The 20,717-nt window shown below is 34.7% G+C and overlaps 1 protein-coding gene across 15 annotated transcripts in view; it reads right to left on the bottom strand.

The window, feature by feature from the left end:
• The window catches only part of CNTN5 (contactin 5), a 592,916-nt gene that overhangs the window by 54,097 nt on the left and 518,102 nt on the right, over positions 1-20,717 (bottom strand). For all 15 annotated transcript variants that reach the window (XM_072927379.1, XM_072927359.1, XM_072927346.1 and 12 more), the window contains 2 exons: positions 9,755-9,882; positions 8,594-8,769 (listed from right to left, as the gene is read on the bottom strand). In XM_072927379.1, the coding sequence (XP_072783480.1) occupies positions 8,594-8,769; positions 9,755-9,882 (304 nt within the window). The remainder of the gene's footprint in view (positions 1-8,593; positions 8,770-9,754; positions 9,883-20,717) is intronic.

The following is a 20,717-nucleotide window of genomic DNA, read 5'->3' as shown; positions in this document are numbered from 1 at the left end:
GTGGATTTTGTTTTTCTCCCATCCCACATGGCTCAAGATAGTGACAATCATTTTGACAAGACTAGGACCCTCGCCACTAAAACCAGAAGAAAGGAACCAACAGAATCCATGCAGTGGTGACACATTTCCTGTCTCTCTGTCATTCTCTTTCTTTCCCTGCTCCCACTCTCTTTTCCTATTTCTTTCTCTGTCTCCCCCTTTCTCCCTCACATTTACTGTTAAATAAAAATCCATACTAATGACTTTGACATATGGTCTTGTTTGCACCTTAATTTGGTGCAAACGATATTATCTGATTTTAATAACCAGATCTAAATAGTTGTGAGTTGCTTTGCAATAAACAGCTTTTACATATGCTTCTTCCCTCAAATGAAGAGAAATAAACTTAGGATTAAATTTATTCTTCCTGTGAGAGTGAGTTCATTGTCCTGAGCCAGTTGCTAGGAAACCTCTCTGTTAATCTGTCCATTCATTTGCTGAGTTTTTATCTCTAAACCAAGGTGGTCCATTCAGTGTATCCAACCTTTTCTTATGAAGTCTTTGCACAATTCTAATTTCTAATCAATTTCTGAAGACTTTGCACAATTTCTAATCTGCCTGCATTTGAAATAGAGCTCACAGTTGCACCCTAGAGCACTTTCTTAACACCTAGAAAGCCTTTTTCCCTATCTGTTCCATGAAAGAATTACATTTGGGTTGATTATTACATAATTTATTGCATATGCTCAAACTACAGAATCATATGTGAAAAATATATATGAAATATCATTATTTTTTCATTGTATCAAACTCAGCTTTCATTTAATCTGCTTCTAATGCTGCTCATTTTCCACATTCATTGTCACACTTCCCTTCCACTCCAACTGAAGTTCTTTGAATGTAGCTCTGCTTTATCTTGGAAAGAGGGACAAAAAGCCAAAGAAATTTGTAGTACTGGATAGTCAGTAGAGATGACGTGCTGACCCACAGCTCTCAACTTCTGCACTGCAAGGGCTCGAGGACTGCCTAGTACTGTGCAGAGGATTCAGGCTGTGAACTCAGCCTGGACAACATGCAGTGAAAACTTTCTCTTTGCCTGGGAAGAATGTGTCTAAAATGGGTAATGAAATATTACAAATGATCATGATTCAACAAAAGCTAAAATCAAAGGGAAGAAAAGAATGGGCAAACACTGACTGCCATTGCCAGAAAACTTTTATGATGAAAGTCAAAGTGAAGGTTGGGCCACTTCTTTACTATGACTACAGGGGTTTATCAAAGCGTGCTGCCTGTCTAAACTCTTGACAGTGAGAGGTGAGGATGCTTTCCTACAAAGTGGTTTTTACACTGTGCTTGGGAGGTACTAAAAGCCTAAAAAGATTCTATTCTGTTTAAGCTGAGAACAATAAAACAATACTGTGTCGAGTGAAAAGGACTGAGATTTGATCCTAAACAAGAATGACCTGGGTTTTTAATGATAGATTTTTCAATTTAAATGATCATTTAAAATATATGGGTATTTTTACATATAATACACAGGTTAGGCGAATTCCTGACTCATATTTAACAAAATATCATTTATAAATGAAATTCAATTAGATTAACTTGAAAAATTATTTCACAGTTAATTTTTGCTATATTTGAAAGGCAGTGGAGGTTTTTTTGGTGAGTTTATCTGAAGCAAACAAATTATTATACAGAATAACCTTATGGCAGTGTTATCTTTGTAGCATCAACAGTAAGTGAGGACCAGCAACACAATAAAGTTATTTTAAATAACGGTGACAATTTATATGTACATTATGATGGATTGTTGGTTTCAAGCCAAATTCTGTCCATATTCTGTTTAGGGCAATTTGAGAACCATTTCATGGAAATTCTCAGGTTTGAACATATCAACTACAACAGTCTACTGCTTGTGATAGTCACAAATTGCAAATATTTAATCTGAGAAGCAGCAGATTACTTGGTTGATATATTGGTAATGGACAATTATATTCTGAGCTCTATCTTTTAATCATATCAGCACATTTGTATAATAAAGAAGATGAAATCGTTATCAATTTTGTTGTGATCAATGGTATGAGGCAGGATAATAATGGTAATATATCAATATCCCAGCTGATGCAGATTGACTCAGGCATACCTGATAAAACATAACTTGAATTTCCCCTGTCTATAAGAATTTAAAAGGATGTTTTTAGGTTTGTGAATCCTTAGAATTATGCAGGGGGAGTGCAGACCATTTGAGTGGTGGTATTTATGATGGTATTTATGAAGTTTACATAGACATGGCAAAAAATATGAGAAGAGTTGTTTTGGTGAGTACTGGTGGTTTTGAGTGGGTGCCAGAGAATGATGGAGTATTGAGAGTGAATAGAGAAAATATGAATAAACTTGAAATGCTTCAAATGCATCTCAAGTGCATCTTGAATTGCTGCAAATGAGTTTGATTAATTTTATTGAATGAAAGTAGAAAAAGAGATGAAGTTTATTGGTTGAATATTGAAGAATATTGGTTGTCAGGTGGTCTGTCATGTACTGCGGTAGTTTTGTGAAATCAAGGGATTAATAAAAACATGGGAAAAGCAGTGAGAATGGGAAGGAATGAGAAAAGAGATGGGATATGAAATGGCAAGCTTTAGGACAGAGATGCACATTACACATCTGATGCTAAATTCATGTTCTGTAATTGATATTTTATTACCATGAGAAAAATAGAAGAAAATACCTCTAGAGGCTCCCTCTAGTGCAGTCCTATTTGTTAATATTAATTGGAATATGTTAATTAAGAGCAGTTGTTACACAATGATTGATCATTAAGGTTCTTAGTATGTATATTGTTGGATAATATTTATGAAGTGTTTATGTGAACATTATCTATTGTGCTGTATGCTGTGTCTTGGCTTGCCAAACAGACAAAGAAAGGGGGCAAGAAGTAGCGGTGAACCTCAGGGCAGTGAAAGCTTCTTCCCATGACACTTTTCTGTAGCAACACAATTGAGGTTCACAGGTTCAAGGCCTCAAGAATAAAGCCAAAAGATTGGGAGTGTAAGAACTGAAATGGAGAAATACTACCAGGAAGGCTTTGGAAAGCACTGCCACAGCACCTGGGGAGAAAAACTTCAGAGCTGCAAGTGTAAAATAGCCAGCAGAGCTTTCAATGGAAGCTTCTTTAGGAACTGATATTGATCAGTTGTTCAAACAATCAACTCTGCTGTTATAGTCCAGATTAACACTGTGCCAAACAGTTAAATGATCCATCAGCTTCAAGTAAACAGAGGGAAGAATGAACTGTCATTAAATGCCTTTTATTTATCCCAAGGTTTTTTGCTTTAGAATGCTTCTTGTAAACAAAGAAAGGTAAAAAATGCCACAATGGAACAAATTAGTAAAAATTATCTGACTGTATTTCATTACTTATTACAATCATTTTTTAATAGAAATTGGACAGGAATGTTAAGAGGCTCCCATTTTCCAAAATTTTTTTGTTATCTCCCTTGTCTAAAATAAAATTAAATAGAAGAGTTCAGGGAATTGTTAAGGCTGGAAAAGATCTCTAAAATCATCAAGTCCCACCGTTATTTCAGCACTGCTGTGCTCACCCTTAAACTATATTCCCAAGTGCCACATACACACTCCTTTTGAACATTTCCAAGACTGGTGATTTCACCACTTCCTTGGGCAGCCTGTTCCAATGCCTGATCACCCTCTCAAAGAAGAAATATTTTTTAACATCTAATCTACATCTCCCCTGGTCACTTGTTATCTGGGACAGGAGAACTGATCTCTCCTCACTAGATCCTCCTTTGAAGTAGCTGAAGAGGGCAGTAAGAGCCTCCTCAGCTTTCTTTTCTCCAGGCTAAATGAGATCAGATGCTGCTTATCATCTCTGTCCCTTACTCTCTATTAACAGCCAAAGCTACAAGCACTTGCATGCAACAATTTACACACTTTTTTTGATTCTAGGAAAAGTCTGGAGTGTCTCTTTCTAACACAGCATCAAATAAATTCAATCAGTTTACCAGAACTGTTTATCTCCTGGAAGCAACGCATAGTAAAATGCAGTATTACTGTGTGGTCTTTGTGTTTGGATTTTGGTTTGTACTTACCGGTCATAGAACTCAAAGTCCAGAAATCCTTATTTTATTTAGTATACTATCTAATTTACAATAGCTGTTTATTACCAAAAGACAAGATTTAATTTTTTTTTTTTTTTTTTTTTTTTTTTTTTTTGTTTAAAGTGATCCTGATTGCTCAAATAGGTAACTGTTGTAGCATGACAAGTGGGCAAAACCTGGTAATGAGCACAGGGCTGAAATATCTAGAGATTAGAGTTGACAGTAATGGCTGTGTTCAGGCTCTTCCATCAGCAGGAATGGATTGCAACAGACAGTGAAACAAATTTGTAGCAATGCTGCTGATATGGCAGCTTTACCCTGAACAGAAATTCAGGGAAACAAAAACTGTGCATAGAGCTTGACTTCTGCAAGGCTTCTGACAGCTATTGCTCCTCATGTGGGGAGTCAGCCGGGGTGTCACGTAAAACCCCTATTTAATTAACCTTGTTTGGGTTTACATCCAATAAAGAGGAAACACATTATTATTAACAGACTGCTGTTTTAATTGATTTCATGTAGTGTAGTACTTAGCTCTTCCTATTTAAAAATACTTAGGAAATTTTAATCCTAATATCTCAATATGATAAAACATGATAAAAGTACTACAAGAAATTAGGGAATTACTTGAAAATACAAGGAAGGGTGTAAATTTCTGTATTGTCCAAAATTCTAGGTTGTCAAATTGAAGTCTCCAGGCAAGAATTAAAAGCATTGTCTAATCTATATCTACTGTCCTTTCTGAAGTAAAACAGTAGATTTCCATTCATTTCCATGTGAACAAATAACCATTGCAAGATATAACATGACAAGTTGTACTTATTGTATCCCCTGGTGGCAGTTTCAGCTAAGATCAAAGACCAAGAACATATTCAGACCAAATCACTTTCCTGAGTCTGAAAAGTTAAGGTGAGGAACATTAGGAGCAATGCTGTTGCTTACCAGTCTGTGGATAACCACAGTAAATAATTTTGTTTGGTTGCTATAAAAACAGTATCAGCCCTCAAGCACAGAGTTGGAATTATGATAGTTGGATGAAAATCTACTGAAAAAAATCAGATATTTTTAGATGGAAAAGGGATATGTCTATGAGAAAATTAAGGTCAGCAGAGATTTTAAGAGAATTTTGACTAGGACTTCTACAATTGGCACAAGGGACAGAAAATCAAAGTTGTCCAAATAAAAACAAGCAAATTTATACTTTCTGCATTCATTGTATACTGTGTTGCTATAATAAAATTTTGGAGATTTCCATGAAAAATTTTTCTATTAATTAGACAGATAATCCCTCCCAGAACCTAAAATGTTATCAAATGTTTTCTTAGACAAAATTAGACTTTACCAATGCCAAAGGATTCTGTTTCTATATAACCCTTGGCATTATTGTTTTTTCACCAAATGTACTGTGAAGTTACATATACACAACATTTGGGATTTTTTTTTCCCTAGACTTCTATCTGCAGTCATTCCAGTAGAAATCAGCTGGTCCATTTTCCTTAATATTCACTTCATGCACAAGTTGACATCCTTATCACACTTATCTTTTTGCCAGGCAAGTCCTTGAAGTACCTAAAGTAGTATGGGTACTAAATCATTGATAGCTCAGTAAAGAACAACAAAAATACCTTTGGTTTTCATGAAAGATTACTTCTCAATATGAAAAATTATAACAGACTTTTTGGTACAAAAGCTACTGATATAATTTCAAAACAAAAATAGTAATATTTATTAGTAAGAGAAGATTTTCTTCTTAATTGTAATTGCTAGGGATTGTGCAATTTTAGTAAGTGAAAATTTCTCTACACCCCAAATAGATGTTACTTTGGTGATAGTGTTTATAACACTGCAATAAGCTTCAAGATGTTTATCATACCTAACACTTGGGTCTGCCACAGTGAAAGTATGAGGACTGCAACCAGTGATGAGAGGTTTACAGTGGTTTTATTATTAGCAAAAGCCATTTAAATAACATTTAATTTGTCAGGCTTTGAAACAAATAAGCAGACTGCAGACAAGCCTGAAAATATTTTGTATCTGATGAAGTATCACTGTATGGGCAAAAAATGGACATATAATTCTGCGCCTCCATGCACACAAAAGATATTTTTTTTCTTAAACATACTCCATTAAAAAGCATTTTGTTCAGTGTCAACTCATGCAATTTTGAAGTGTTTCATTCAGAAGAGCAAAATAAGGCATATAGATAGAACTCTATCAGACTTCAAGTTTCTATTTTCTCCATTGATAAACCTATGGTTTTAACTTATTGTGTATCTCAGCTTTGAAACTGGATAGGTTAAAGGAGATTACATGACAGGAAAAAAGGAGTTTTATTTTTCTTTGTCCCCAGTATCTGGTCATGCTTTGGATTTTAGTGAAGTAAAGAAATACATTTTTAACCTTTTGATTTATTTCTCATTCTCATGTAGTTTACAGAAATTATAGTGAAAGACAATTGACAACATTCCACAGATGAGTAGGTGTGGGAATCATGTCAAAACACAAAAAAATTCCTGCATTACCACAGCTGCTGTTACTACTTTCAAGATTTGCACCTCTCAATGGATCCAGATTCATTGCAGAGCAATCCAAAAATCAAGATATTTTAACTACTACTTTATGAGAGACTTGTTCAGCCTGGAGCAGGCTGAGGTGAGACCTTGTTGCCACCTACTTCCTTATTAGAGGAAGCAAAAGGGAAGGTTCAGATCTCTTCACACTTGTGAAGATCGAAGGCATTAGCCTGAAGTTGTGCTATAGACTAACAGAGTTCAAGAAGTGATGGAACAACACTCTCAGGCACATGGTGTGACTCTTGGGGTGTCCTGTGCAGGGCCAGGAGTTGGACTCGATGATCCAGTGTGTCCCTTCCAACTCAGCTTATTCTGATTCTGTGAGTAGTACTATTTTCACTTAGTAAAGTAGCAGTAACACTCCAGCAGCACAGTTAGGAGGAGGTCACAAACTCAAATAGCTGGTTAAATCTATCAGGTTTTGGCCAAATTTTAATCATGTCAGGACAGTTAAAGCAATCATAATTTTAGTGAGGTTTGCATGAATATTTGACTGAAAATATGATGTGTTTGATCGTTTTGAATAAACCTTATTTCTATAATTTTGAGGGCTTTCTTTAATAGGAATGAAATTAACATAGAATTGTTGGAAGAGATCTACGAAATCCTGTGCTTTCATATCCTAAATTATATTAAATTAGCTTTGTATTGACATGAGATATGAAATTACATTGAAATTTTCCTAGCCTGTGGATTTTTCCAGTGATTAAAAATTTCCTTTGAAGAGAGATGCTGAAATACCATGCAAGAATCATGTACCATGTTTTAGACTGCATTTTTTTTGGAAATGATATAAAATTAAATTGTGATCATAGGGTGTTTTCGTGAATCAAAGAATGATCTTGAAGTTAAAAAAGAGTGAAAATTTTCCTTCTTACGTAAATAGTGTTGTTTTGAGTGTTATATTCCTCACATGAAGATAACTATGTTAAGAACCTTCCCACTAAAATATACCTTGCTAATGTTGTTCAATGAGATAGTTTCTTGAAGTAAACTGAAATTTTAAAACCATGAGCCTCCCCACCAAGAGGGTATGACTTCCATAAAGAGTATGCTTGCCTTTCATATAGGCAAGAAGAAAAAATTAATTGCAGCTGACAAGGTTTTTAATGCAAAGTTAACTTTACTACATTGTACTCAAATGAGACAAATTAAGTTTTAAAATTTCCTGACCTTTATGAACTTAATTTTTCTCTGTTAACGTAGCATGGACATTTGATTTACATTTCATTAGTTGGAAGATTCAGTTAAATGACTGCAGATTCCATTTCCAGGCTTGTTCACTTAAAAGCTTTCTTTCTACTAAGGAATGTTCAAATCATTTTACGAGACAGATTTGAAATTCTTTATCATACAATTTGATCACATGAAACTCTTTTTGACTCGAATGGCAATATTTGAAATTGGTATGCATATTTTTGTCCATATGATTCATATTGACTTAAATAATGGTTATGGTTCAGAATTACCTCATGCAGGGAAGTTAGTAAATATAGCATTTGCTATTCAGATATTAAAATATACTCTAGGCAAGTAAAGCGTTGGGAAGTAAAGGCATTTCAACAGCCATGTTATCTGTGAGAGAAACGTCAATGCTCATAGCAGCAACCTTTCTATATTAAAATCTGTAGAAGAGTGTAAGTAGAATTTGATGAATATGCCTTTCTGTTCTCTCATAAAGATTATCTGATACATCATTATTAATAGGATATACAAGTTTAAATTTAATATCTTCTTGAAGAATACTACTTGGAGTAATTCTAGCAATCTGCAGTTTGCACCTCTTCTATCCAACATTTCTTTCCAATATTACTGAAACCAGTTATCTCTCAGTTTGGTCAAAATTTAGTAAATGGGAGCATATAAAAGCATGCAAATTCTATCAGTTCCCAGCACAGAGAAGACAAATGCATGGTCACTTACTGCCTTGATGCTTTCAAAGTGTCCACCCTCTTTCTCAAAGTCAATTGGCTGCCCATTGAGTGTCCAGTAGAAGGTGACATCCATTGTGCTGTCATGAAGGGCTCTGCAGCTGAGGACGATGCTCTCTCCAACCGTTAACTCAACCTTCTTGGGAGTCAGCTCTATTCTGGTAGGTTCTAGAAACAGAGAAGTGTTAGCAATATTCAGATGAAAGTCTGCTTATAGTGCAACACCAAAATAATAGGATTGACTACTGGTAAGTCTACTCAGAGCTTACATGTGCTGTTAGTATGAATTGCAGACAGTCAAATACTGAAAGATATTCATAATACACACTGAAGTATGACACTGGGGATCAGAAGGTACAGAGAGCTTCATGGAGTCAATAAGGCAGAACAATAAGGCAGAATCCTAAACAACAACCTATGGGATATCTGACATGGATTAATTAACTACTTTTTTTTAGTTTCAGGTAAAGTTTTTTGTTTTTGGTTTGGGTTTTTTTTGTTTTGTTTTGTTTTGTTTATTTTTTTTTAAGGCTGCAGCACCTGGAATCTTGTGACTGCATGAAAATTTCAATTTTGTCACATAAAATAATAAAGAATGCTTAAAGAATGCTTCCTGGATTACTAAATACAGGAAGAAGCTTGAAAAATTAATTCAAAAGGCTTGAACACCTGCAAAGAAAATTAATGAATTCAGCTGAAAAATGGAAAAAAAAAAAAAAGGTTCAGAAATGGATTGATACTCAGTGGTTTTATTATTATTATTAATCTTCTAAGCTACTATCTTTCCCTGGATTTTATGTAGGTGCAATTATTACTTTAATTTAAAGGTTTATTCTCAGACAGAAAAAGTTAGGGGTGAGTTCCCAAAGATAAACTATGTTAAAAAGGATATTGATTCCTTTATTATATAATTATTTATAGTTTGAATGATTTAATATATATACTAATTTTTATGACACATTTACAATAAAACAACTGGAGTTTGCAATGTCATTCAGTGTCTGACCACATGGAGTTTAGTCCTCTTTGCTTATTGGAAATGCTTTTTTATTCTTCCTGGAGAATGCTGCTTTATGGTTGGCTGGGGATTCTAAGTATTATTTAAATATTAGTCAAAAGAAGTCATCATTGTCATCAAAAATTTTTTTCTTACCTTTAACAGATACTGATGCAATGATTTCTGCAGATCCAAATACATTTACACCTTGGCATAAATACCGTCCTTCATCAGACTTGGAAGCATTCAGGATTCGCAGACTCCCATGTGGAAGAACAGTTATTCTGGAAAGGATAAATCAAAAAATATATAAATATCTCTCCCATCCTACCAGCCAAATTCCATGATGATATCTTTTACAGATAATAGATAGGATTAAAAACTGCTGCCTCTATAGCAAGGGATGATGAAGGTGATAACTGAATTATCTCCTATTTTAAAAAGATTTTAATAATCCATTTTACTATCTTTCCTTAATTCAAAATTTTCACGGAAGCATCAGTGGATTAGTATCCTTTGACACTTATTAGGGGTGAATTGTAATGAAACTTTCGTAGAACAGTAAAAAAGGTAATCCTTCATAATTTGCCTTCAAAGTTTCACCACTACATTATTGTCAAATCACATTTCAATATCAAGCACAGGCTATTCCACCTAGAAAAGAAATGACCTTAGAAATCAGATCTGAGAAGAATAGGAAGCAAAATTCAAAAGACAAGACAAAACCCTATAAAATTAATAGTATCTGGTCTACACAGGATTTATGGCATCACAGCACAGTGTAGGAAAGAAACTTTAATAATCCTTGCTTTTTGTAGAACGGCTTTTTTTTTTTTCCTGAATTTATAATTGCAGGTCCACTATACCTCTTGGTAAGTGACCCCACGAAAGTATATTAATGAGAAATGTTCAGCTGCTCACATTTAGGAGTTTCAAATTTTGTTTTTGCTTGCACAATATGAATCATAAAATCCATGAAGCAGCATGTCAATTAACACTCTTTTTTGCTCTTCTAAAATAACAAAGACCGTGAATTTATTCTATCTTAGAGTTGCAGCCTGGAAGAGCAGTAAATAATCATGGCTCTTTTTCTGACAGAGAACTAGGAGCCTAAAAGGAATATGACAACTCTTAGATGGTATTTAATCCAAGCCCTGTTTGCAGGTGTTGTGTATCCTTTCCCTGGTTAGGTAGTGGCTATAGCTCTCTCAGAGTTTTGGGAGATGTAGGCTGGGAGCACTGGAAGCAGATAATCCTCAGCAAATACTTTCAGGTGTCCATAGAAGTGGGAGAGGACATGGGGTTCTTCCTTATCCTATATTTGAAAACTAAGGTTTTACTCTCGAGAAGTATTTAATCAGGACTATGGCACTCTTGACAGTTCAGGGTTGGGCTCTTCAGCAGCAAAAGAGGAAAGGAATTACACTTATAGACTGTATGTGTTGAACTTCACCGCTGTTACCTTTGATTTATACTAGGAGTGATTTACATAGGCTTAAAATTCAATAATGGTCTCAAATTAAAGCATTAATTTAATATATTAATAATATGAGACTGCATTCCTTCCTTCCTTCCTTCCTTCCTGAAAAAGAATAATATCCCCTATTTTCTAATTCTGTGAGAAATGGTGTTTTATTTCTGAAGTTTATAAACATTATTGTGGAGAAAAAAGAATTTAATTCCAGTGAAAAATGTGCTTCTGTTCACTTCAGATGTGAAAACACTCACTGCTCTCTGCAGACAGCAGAAGAAAATAATAGCTTTAAAACTGAATGGGGCAGAGGAAGGACATGTCAACCCTAGGGTTACTCAGTAAAACCTGAGGATTCATCTCCCATCCTGCTCTAAAAAAATATACACCAGTATTTGAGTCACATTATTTGTGTAAAGGTAATTTTATAGCAAATATTATTGTATTAAGCAAATGACTCTGTATTAAAGTTTTGAGGGTTTGGATTTTTTTTCGCAACACATAACAAGGCTTGAAACTTTGTTATGATATATCACACCTTTGAATAAACACTGCTCTAGACACTGTCAGGGATGCAAGCTTTCTTCATTTTCTCTTGGTGTAATTAAAAAAAAATTATATCAACATGCTCAGTTTTCAATGCTCTGATGACATCATTTATATGGCAATAGTCTTTGCAGAACAGTGGTAGTTATCAATATACTGACAGGATCAGAAAAAAAAAGCTATTCCTTTAATGTCTGCAAATTCTAGAAGCTTATACACAGTTTAAGTCTTGATATAAAACAGTTTTGAAATTCTGACCTTGGAGGAAAATAAATTTAGATGCATCTGGAAGACTATCTAATGAATCTTAGGGATATTGTTGATTACATTTTTTTGTACTTAAAAGCTGCTGTTATCCATGAGGGAAAGAGTAATGACTCAATCAAAGGAATTGCAAACACATTTGCTGGTGAATTATTTTGCTCAGAAATGAATATTTTCTTTAAGGTGCCTAGCACTCATCTGTTCTCCCTTTATTTTGTGTGTTTGGAAAAAAAAAAGAAAAACAGAGGCCTGGTTATGATAGAAACTGAAATGCTTTATTTATGCATACGATACTTGCTGCACACAGCAGGAACATAGACTTTTCCTTCCTTGCCAATATCTCTCAGTCACAGAGAGACCACCTGTGTAGCATGTGTACATATTTTAACAAAAAAAGTTTCATAGCAAAATGGTTTTTTCACTTCATAAATAGAAGGGAAGCAAAGAGAGGAAAATGGGGCTGGGGTGGAATTAAGGATAATTCAGGAAAAGAAGAACCCTAATTTATTAACTAGAAACTGAGTGAAAGATGGTGATAGATGAACAAATAGAGAAAAGGTGGTTGAGAGATCAAGGTGAGAGTTTGGGAATTATTGTATTAAAGTATAAGAAAAAATACTGTAATCACATAAAGAAGATAGATGCTGTCTGTAAAAGGTTTCTGAAAAAAAAGTGGCACAAAATCAGTGTCTGTAGAAAAGAGTTTTCATCAGTCTAATAACATGAAGAAAAGGAGATGAGAGTTAATGTCTTGATGTCAAAAAATGTGTTGTCTTGAGATCAACTGCAACAGAAATTATAGCAGTAATTGCTAGGAAATAGGAATCAAGATATAACAACAAATGGACTTGAGATAAAATAGAACATGGGTTAACTTAAGCACACTGAATGAGATTAAATTATTATGATATTTCATAAAAATAAATATTTTCTAGAGAAAATAAGTGCAGATTTAATCTTCCATGGGTTTAAAGCATGCTGAAATTCACGACTGGTTAAATATGTTTAATACAAAAATTAAGGATTGTTAAGAAACTGGTTGAAGAAAATACTTTTTTTTTTGAGAGAGAAATTGGTTTTTATACTATGATATTATTTTCCAAAATTACCAGGATAAAAAAAGATTGCTAAAATTTAGATTAAATAAATGGTCCTTTGAGACAGCAACTGAACATCAGATTAGTAGAAAAGCAGTAGCTGTGACTCTGAACTAAGAGGACCATGCAGTAGAGGAAAATGCAACCCTAGAATATATCAGATTTTAACCTGCACCTCTTTATGGAAGTATTGATACATGAAGTGCTGAGGAAATATAAGAAGGACAATTTTGATCATCACTATTCAGAAAGATTAATTCAATTCAACCTGACGTTTGGAAAGATCAACATGATGACCAGGGAGGAAAGAAAACCTTTTGTTCTGAAGGCTGTTTGTAAAATTACAACTACACGTGAGATGAGTTTCTATGTTCCATGTTAATTTATGGATATTGTCAGCAGTCAGTTGAACCTCTATAAAAAGTAAAGAAGTGCAGATGGCTAATTCATATTGTAGGTCTCCACACTTTGGATCTCAACCTGTAAAAGAATCTTGCCCTCAAATCTTAATTTAGTTCCCCAGATATAAGCACACTTCATGATCTGACATAATCTGTGGGACAAAATCCCAGCTGCTGCAAGACATGGAAATTAATTTCTTCATTGTCCCCACTTACTGTGGGCTTGGTTTCTGAAATGAAGCTGTCTGAGCACCTGAACTTCAGTTGATACTAAACTAGAAGGGACGCTTGAGGAGTCAGTTGCTTTTCAGATAAAAATGGGAATCAATCTGTGGAATGGAACTAGAGCTATTCCAAAGAGAAACATTGGACAGTGTGAAGAGTATCAACTTTTTGCTTCTCCTATTGATTCATGCTACCTGCTCATGCAGAAATAGCCATTAGACACCTGCCCTGGGCTGACACACATGGTAGAAGACTTGTGAGAGGATATAAGTGCTTAAAGCACAGACATGGAAATCAATTAGACACAAGCTTCACTGCCAATGAAGCTGAAACCCCCCAACAAATTAATAATTAAAAGCGCTAAATTGAAATTGAATGTGATTTCAAAGTGTGCCTTATATCTCTGCATATTATAATTTTCCACTCTGATTGTATCAGAAGTAGTGCAGCTGTTGGATGCCCATCTTGCAGAACCTGTACTTTTCTTGTCCAGAACATCAGCAAATTTGGACATATGTATTAGTAGCATTTCTATAATGTCAGTTTTGTTAATGACAGCATAATCCACTAAACTAGTTTGAGAACTGCCATAAAATTATCAAAACATGAATGAGAGTGTAAATTTGTCTCTCTAAGGCTTCAGCAATCGACTTAGATTAACTGGAAGGCTGCAAAATACTCAGAAACTATACTTTTCAGAAAATATTTTCAAATTATTATTTTAACTGTAAAAATATTGCAGTCTATTCAAAGTTTATATTTACCAGTAACACTTTAGATTGGAAAACACACAGTACATTTGTTTAAACAAAAATGCATTAGCTCACTCAGATCAGGAATTTTATCAATTTTGTTCTTCTTTCAGAAATGAAGTATGCACCAGGGAGGGTAAATCTTTGATAAAGAATGTGCTGCTTTATCTGGAAGGATAAAATTCCACGCTCTTTGCATATGAGATGTTGATGTGAATAGAAAGGTGTTCTCTGAGACCAAGTGTCTGTTAAGAAGCTGATGGATGGAAATCAGGCTCATAAGAAATGCTGGATCTTTTCTTATAGATGGTACTTGGGCATCCTTTATTTCGCAGTCTGAAATGCCTTCTCTTAATCTTCTGACTGATAGAGGGGTAAGGAACATGCTGATGAACGTGAACAGTGTAAGGTCCCCACAAATGTGAATGACAAAGCTCAACTTCCTTTAGGTTTCATGAGATTTAGACAATGGGAGTAGGATATGATATGTAAGAGTTGCTTGTATGGGAAATTTTGCATGGTTTTTTTACAGTATTTTGATAAAAAGGTAGCATTTTTTTTTTCCTTCCTGCTGCTCTGTTTACAGAAAAAACTTTTGAGAGTGACCATAAACTTTGGTGTTCTGTTGAGGGGAAGTAGTAAGACATAGGAAATACAGACATCATGGTTTTCGTATCAAAAAAGGAGATCTATTCTGCCTGCCATGTAATTTTTCCTTTGATTGATTCTTAAGTATAAATGAAATGTATTAGTAGTGCAGATACTTTTACTGTTCCACTATCTTCCTGAAAAAAATATTAGTTCATTAACATCTGGTATCACCCACCACAGAAATTCTGAGATATTATTTACAGCTGGTAGAGGACATTGTATGTTGGAAATTGATGCTGGAAATTTTCTGCATCTTTTATCACCAGGGACAGTTTTACCTTGACCCACTGGGGCCAGGATGTGCATTTGTTCTCCATATCACGTTAGATCAGTGAGCAGAGACTTCCATCAAGATTTAGATAATGAGAAATGGAAACTCTAATTTTCATTCTCTTGCATCATTCATGTCAGAGTCTCACAAGCAGATGTCTTGATGCTGTGGTAGAAATTGTTTCTGGATGCTGAAGCAGCTGAGCAGTTGAGGCAGCAAACATTAGAATTGCTACACAACAATCGGATTTTACTGAGGACTTCTTACACAGACAGGGACACAGTGTCTGGATCTTAATAGAAATTAATGTCAGGCAGCTTATATTTGGAGTTCTATATTCTTTAAATAACAACTACAGAGTAAGAAAAAATAGAAGTCAGATGTGCAGCCATTTTTGGTGGGGAGGAAGACTTAGGAATGGGTAGTTTGGTTAGGCTGTGGATACTATTATCTTTCTCTGTTTTCAATTAGTTCTTCTGGTATTAACATTTGACTTTCAAACCAAAGTAAATTTTTATTGCACATTAGAGATATAACCATAGTAATCAGGGAAGCATAACATTTAGTTAAAACATTTACAGATTTTAGCACCTAGTAACTGGAATTAAAAAGAAAATTGTTGGTGGTCAGAAAATCATCCCCTGCATTTTCATTTGAATCTAAAATCAGGGGTATGAAATTGGTTTCTCTACATGTTGGAAACAAGAATTTTAAAGATGTAAATGGAGAGAAGCTGCACTGACTCATTTAGCCTGTGGCCCCTCACAATATTCTGATCTGAGCAATCTGTCATTTGACATTAGTTTGGGCTTGAGATCTGTCAGTTTCCTTTAATGTAGACTACAAGGAATCAGAACAAGTATTTGTAAATAGTTGAAACCTTTATTTCTCCCTGAATGGCTTTGGGCTATCTCATTCCCCTTTGCTTTCTCTTGCTCCTTCATAATAGATGCATAAACCTCTAATGGTTACAGAAAATGTATGTGAATTATAGCTATACTAAAGACACTTAGATAAGCAAAAGACAATCTACTTTATATACATTTTTTAAGAATATTACCCTAGATAGGGTAATTTTTATTTTAATATTCTTGACTTAGAAAAAAAACCCATATTTGGCACAGTCCCTTGGCAAAGCACGCCATTATTTGGATTTTCTTCACTTCATGTTTTCAAATATTCATAATGGTGCAATTCCTGTGTGTGATATCATAGGTCATTGGAATATGCTAAGCCTTATTATTAATGTCCCACAAACTACTTCCAGCTCGATTTAAGCTAATCTATGCAAACTGTCTTAGGGCAGTTTCTTTCAAAGAGCCACAGCTAGGTCTCTCATTTGTCCTTGCTCTTTGCTACACAGGAACATTTGTGCATGAAAATACATAGCTCTCCCTGGTACAAATGCTGTCCATGTATGTAAATATAATTTCATGTGCATGACACCAGAAGTTATTTTTTGCTAACAAATGTAGCTTCTTTTCCAAGCACAAGGAATAAATAAGATGTCTGCAGTGTTTCTGTGCAGTAAAGTCTGGAAAACACTGATATGTCAGAATTGGAAGGGCGTTTGGGAGTACGTTTTTCTTTGTATGAATCAACTGCTCATTATTAGTTTAAATCATGCTTTACATTAATGACTTTATTCAAACCAAAACTTAAACACATCATTTTCTTTAAAGACTCTGTGAATAGCGCCAATGTCAAAGATGATAAAAAACTGCTAAATGGTAAATTTCTAAGGTAATATACAAGATAACTGAGGTAATAAACTGAAACAGAGCCTAACTGTAAATGTAACAGACATTCAAATCATTAATCTATTAGCTGGAGAAATTATACAATTTTTTGTATACATTTTTATTGGTATGCTCAAGGAAGTGTTGGCACATATTGAAAATTTTATATCACTTTAATGATCAGTACTTTATCATGCTCAAATATTTTACCCTCAAATATGTTTCATCTTGTGCAAAGAAAGAACTAGGTGTATTACTAAGAAGACATATCAGGATAAGTGTTCTAGTACCACTTGTTCGAGAAATGGTTAGGAAAGACCATTTAAAATGTTTTCTACCCTGCGCTGAAGTCCAATACTTCCTTTAAAGGCTCTTATAAAATGCAATTGGCTTAGAATAAGCCAATTTATCTCTAAATATGCTGAAAACACTTTAAAATTATTAACATGTTCTTTCATATTTTTAAAATCCATATCATACTCTTGACCCATTTAAATTTAATATCTATTTTAATATTTAAATATTTTTAATAATTAAATGTGTTCCTTTTTTTTTGCACACTATTTCAATGTCAGAAATTTTCTCCTACTGCAAAAAGGTTCCTTCTTTTCAGGAGAAACTTTATCACAATAATTTTCTCCATGTTTCTAAGTGACAGAAATTAATTATTAACTTACTCTATTTTACTCAGAAGCTTTAGAAATAATAACTTCTGCAAGGACTGTATGATCCCCCCAGGAAAAAAAAATACACAAGAAACTTTTGTTAGTCTAAAATATTTCCATGTTTCACTTATTAGTTTGAAAAGTAACATTAATATTCAAAGGCAGATCTTATTTGCAAGAGGTAAAATTCAAATAGACCAGGTACTCAAGGAGGCAAATCTTTAGCCAGTGTAAAATAACATAATTTCATTTAACTACATGGTTCTATTATGGCTCATACTAGATAAAGACACATCACAAAACAGCCAAACTATGCTATGCTTGCTTGAAGTGTTAACATTAACTTCAGCAATATAATATGAAGAGCAGAAACTTAAATTTAATTCAAATTATATTCTTGTAAATGGAAGACTGCTAATTAGATGCTTACATGGGACGTTTTCATATGCTCATCATATGAAAGTCATATAGCAGTAATCTAGCTAAAGCACTATTGTTGTAAGCTGTGTAATGATGTCCAGTCAGATGGAACTGCTTTCCAGTGTTGATCCTACAGCACGTCTAGAATATTAACTGCAAGAGGTACTTTTATGTAACACAGCAATGAAATTGAATATTTCCCACCTCTCTGAAAAATTATTTTCTTAGATGCACTGATGCTGCCTTCATGTGAATAGAAGAGCTGGATAGAAGAGAATAAATTATTCTTCTTCTGTATTAAACCCTTGCTCTCAAGAAAAATAAAGAACAGCTGACAGTTGTCCCTTCCCTACCCAAAAAGAAAAAAAACCCCAAACCATGCAGTTAATTAATATTCATTGTTTGAGACCCCCCCCGATGAAGCTGTTTAATAACAGTGCTTTCTCCCTGGCATACAGACAGTCAGCTATTAAATGCCACTGGGAGGTGGATGCCCTAATCCCAAGGAAGGAGGTAAAGGACCAGCAGTCTAACTGATGGCTGGATGCTCAAGAAGGAAGCTGACTGGTGAGAATCCAATCAGTAAGAGGGTTTTGAATTCTTGTAAAATAACCAGCATGGAGGTTTGAAAAGGATTAGAGCTTTCTATGTCCCATTCATATAATGCATCAAAACACACCTAAAAATGCATATTCATTCCTTATATTATTCTTACAGGATAATGAGATTTATATGGTCATGGTATGGGAGGGCTGAGGTAGTTTTAATGGTCTACTGATAAATGCTATTAATGTAGCATTCTGTTAATTTGTTATTTTTAATTCGAGTGCATTTTGCAAAATTGTGGTTTCAACCATCTCGTGTCTGATCTCAGTTGTAGTCTGACAGTACAGATGAATGTGGCAATGTCTGCCTTATCCTCACATCAAACTGACTCTGTTGTCAACTGGAGACTCACCAATTATATTTCTATCATATGATAGGTACTGCTGGACTCTGAAAGATGAAGACTGTTTGCTTTTATCATTATGCTGTCTCTGGAAGAGTGTGCAAAGTCTACTCTTACTGCATGTTGGTCCAGGTAGAAACTCTTTGGAGGGGAGATTCCATTAGCATGATGTATGTTGTGCTTGGATCCGTAGCTATGTGTTGTCTAGGTGTTTAGAACTGTCAATATGTGTTCAAGACTGTTCAGTGTTCAACTTTAGGTGTTCAAGAACTGTTCAGTGCTCCATAGAACTGTTGGCCTTCCAACCACAAGTGCTGTGAAATAGCCCCTATTTTCTCCCTGTCTAATAACCATAAGGTCTCGGCTGGACTACAGATGTGTTCAACACATGTTTTCATGAAAGATACATGGTTAGAGGGGACACAGTAAAATAATTTTTCAGTATGAAAGTGACTTCTGAAAATGGGAAACAGATAATTTGAACACAGATTACTTTACCTCCCAAAATACGTTTGATGAGATGTTTAGAGAATTTTGAGCATTTATAAACTCGGTAGATTGTATGCAATAAAAATGGCATGTATAAGTATTAGTATAGCAATAGATGTGATAGAATAGAATAATTGGTCCGGCTTTGTAGTGGGAAGTCCCTGCTGGCTCTCTGGTTACTCAAATCAGAGATCGGCATGCTGTGACCAATAAGGGCCAGTCATTACTTGTTTGCTTAGTTCCACAATATTTCTGAATTCACCCTTGCAAATTCCAGCACTCCTTTTTTCTATCATCTTCACTGAGAATTAGATCTAATGTGAAAGACCTCAATAATCTGTTGCTACATTCAGACAAAACCAAAGGATAGAGGCAAAAAGCTATCTCATGGCTCCATTATTTCATACTACTTCACACCTTGAGACAGGAGCTTTTCAGTGGAGAAATATGTGGGATAGAACAGAATTTACAAAAAATGTGAGGAGTGAGTGAAAGCACACCTGATAAACAACCTTCCATCTATAGTTCCATAATGCATCTCTAACCTATTTCTGTGATACAGCTCTAGATTTCTACATCATTTACATTCAGCGCACTTCCTGACTGCATCCTCAACAAGGGGTGTGCTCAAAAGGCCATGCCTCTACCAACAACACCTTGTTATTTATTAAGATATTGGTGCAAGATGAGGTTTCAGAACCCTTGATTATAAATAGCAGCGCAGAGCAAAGGCTATGCTGTTTCTGCAGCACATACAAAATTATCAGAGGCAAATTGTTCTGGAAGACAGCTTTGCTGGAATACTACCTTTCCTCTAATAGTGGACAACTCTCTCTAGCTTTTTCTTTTAATAGTAAACCCACAGGTTAGTGATCCTACTGAGAGGGTTTTGTTATGTTTAAACCTTTATGAGATGTTAAAAAATTATATCTAACTAAGCTGTAAATCTGACAGATCTACATTAGTTTTCTTATATTTTGTGAAAAAACAAATCTGACCTGTGGATCTAGAAATCTTGCAGGAAGGAGACACAATCAGTTCAGTGGAGAGACAGTTTAAAAGCATTGGCTCAGCACAAAAATACTTCCAGACTGTAGGGAGATTTTGGCTAAAATGAACTAGGATCTTGTTGACTCCACTTCATTTTGCATTCTGGGTGGAAAATAGGTATCATGGCTG

The sequence above is a fragment of the Taeniopygia guttata genome, chromosome 1, assembly GCF_048771995.1.
Source record: "Taeniopygia guttata chromosome 1, bTaeGut7.mat, whole genome shotgun sequence".
Taxonomy (NCBI): domain Eukaryota; kingdom Metazoa; phylum Chordata; class Aves; order Passeriformes; family Estrildidae; genus Taeniopygia; species Taeniopygia guttata.
This window is presented reverse-complemented; position numbering and strand designations above follow the sequence as displayed.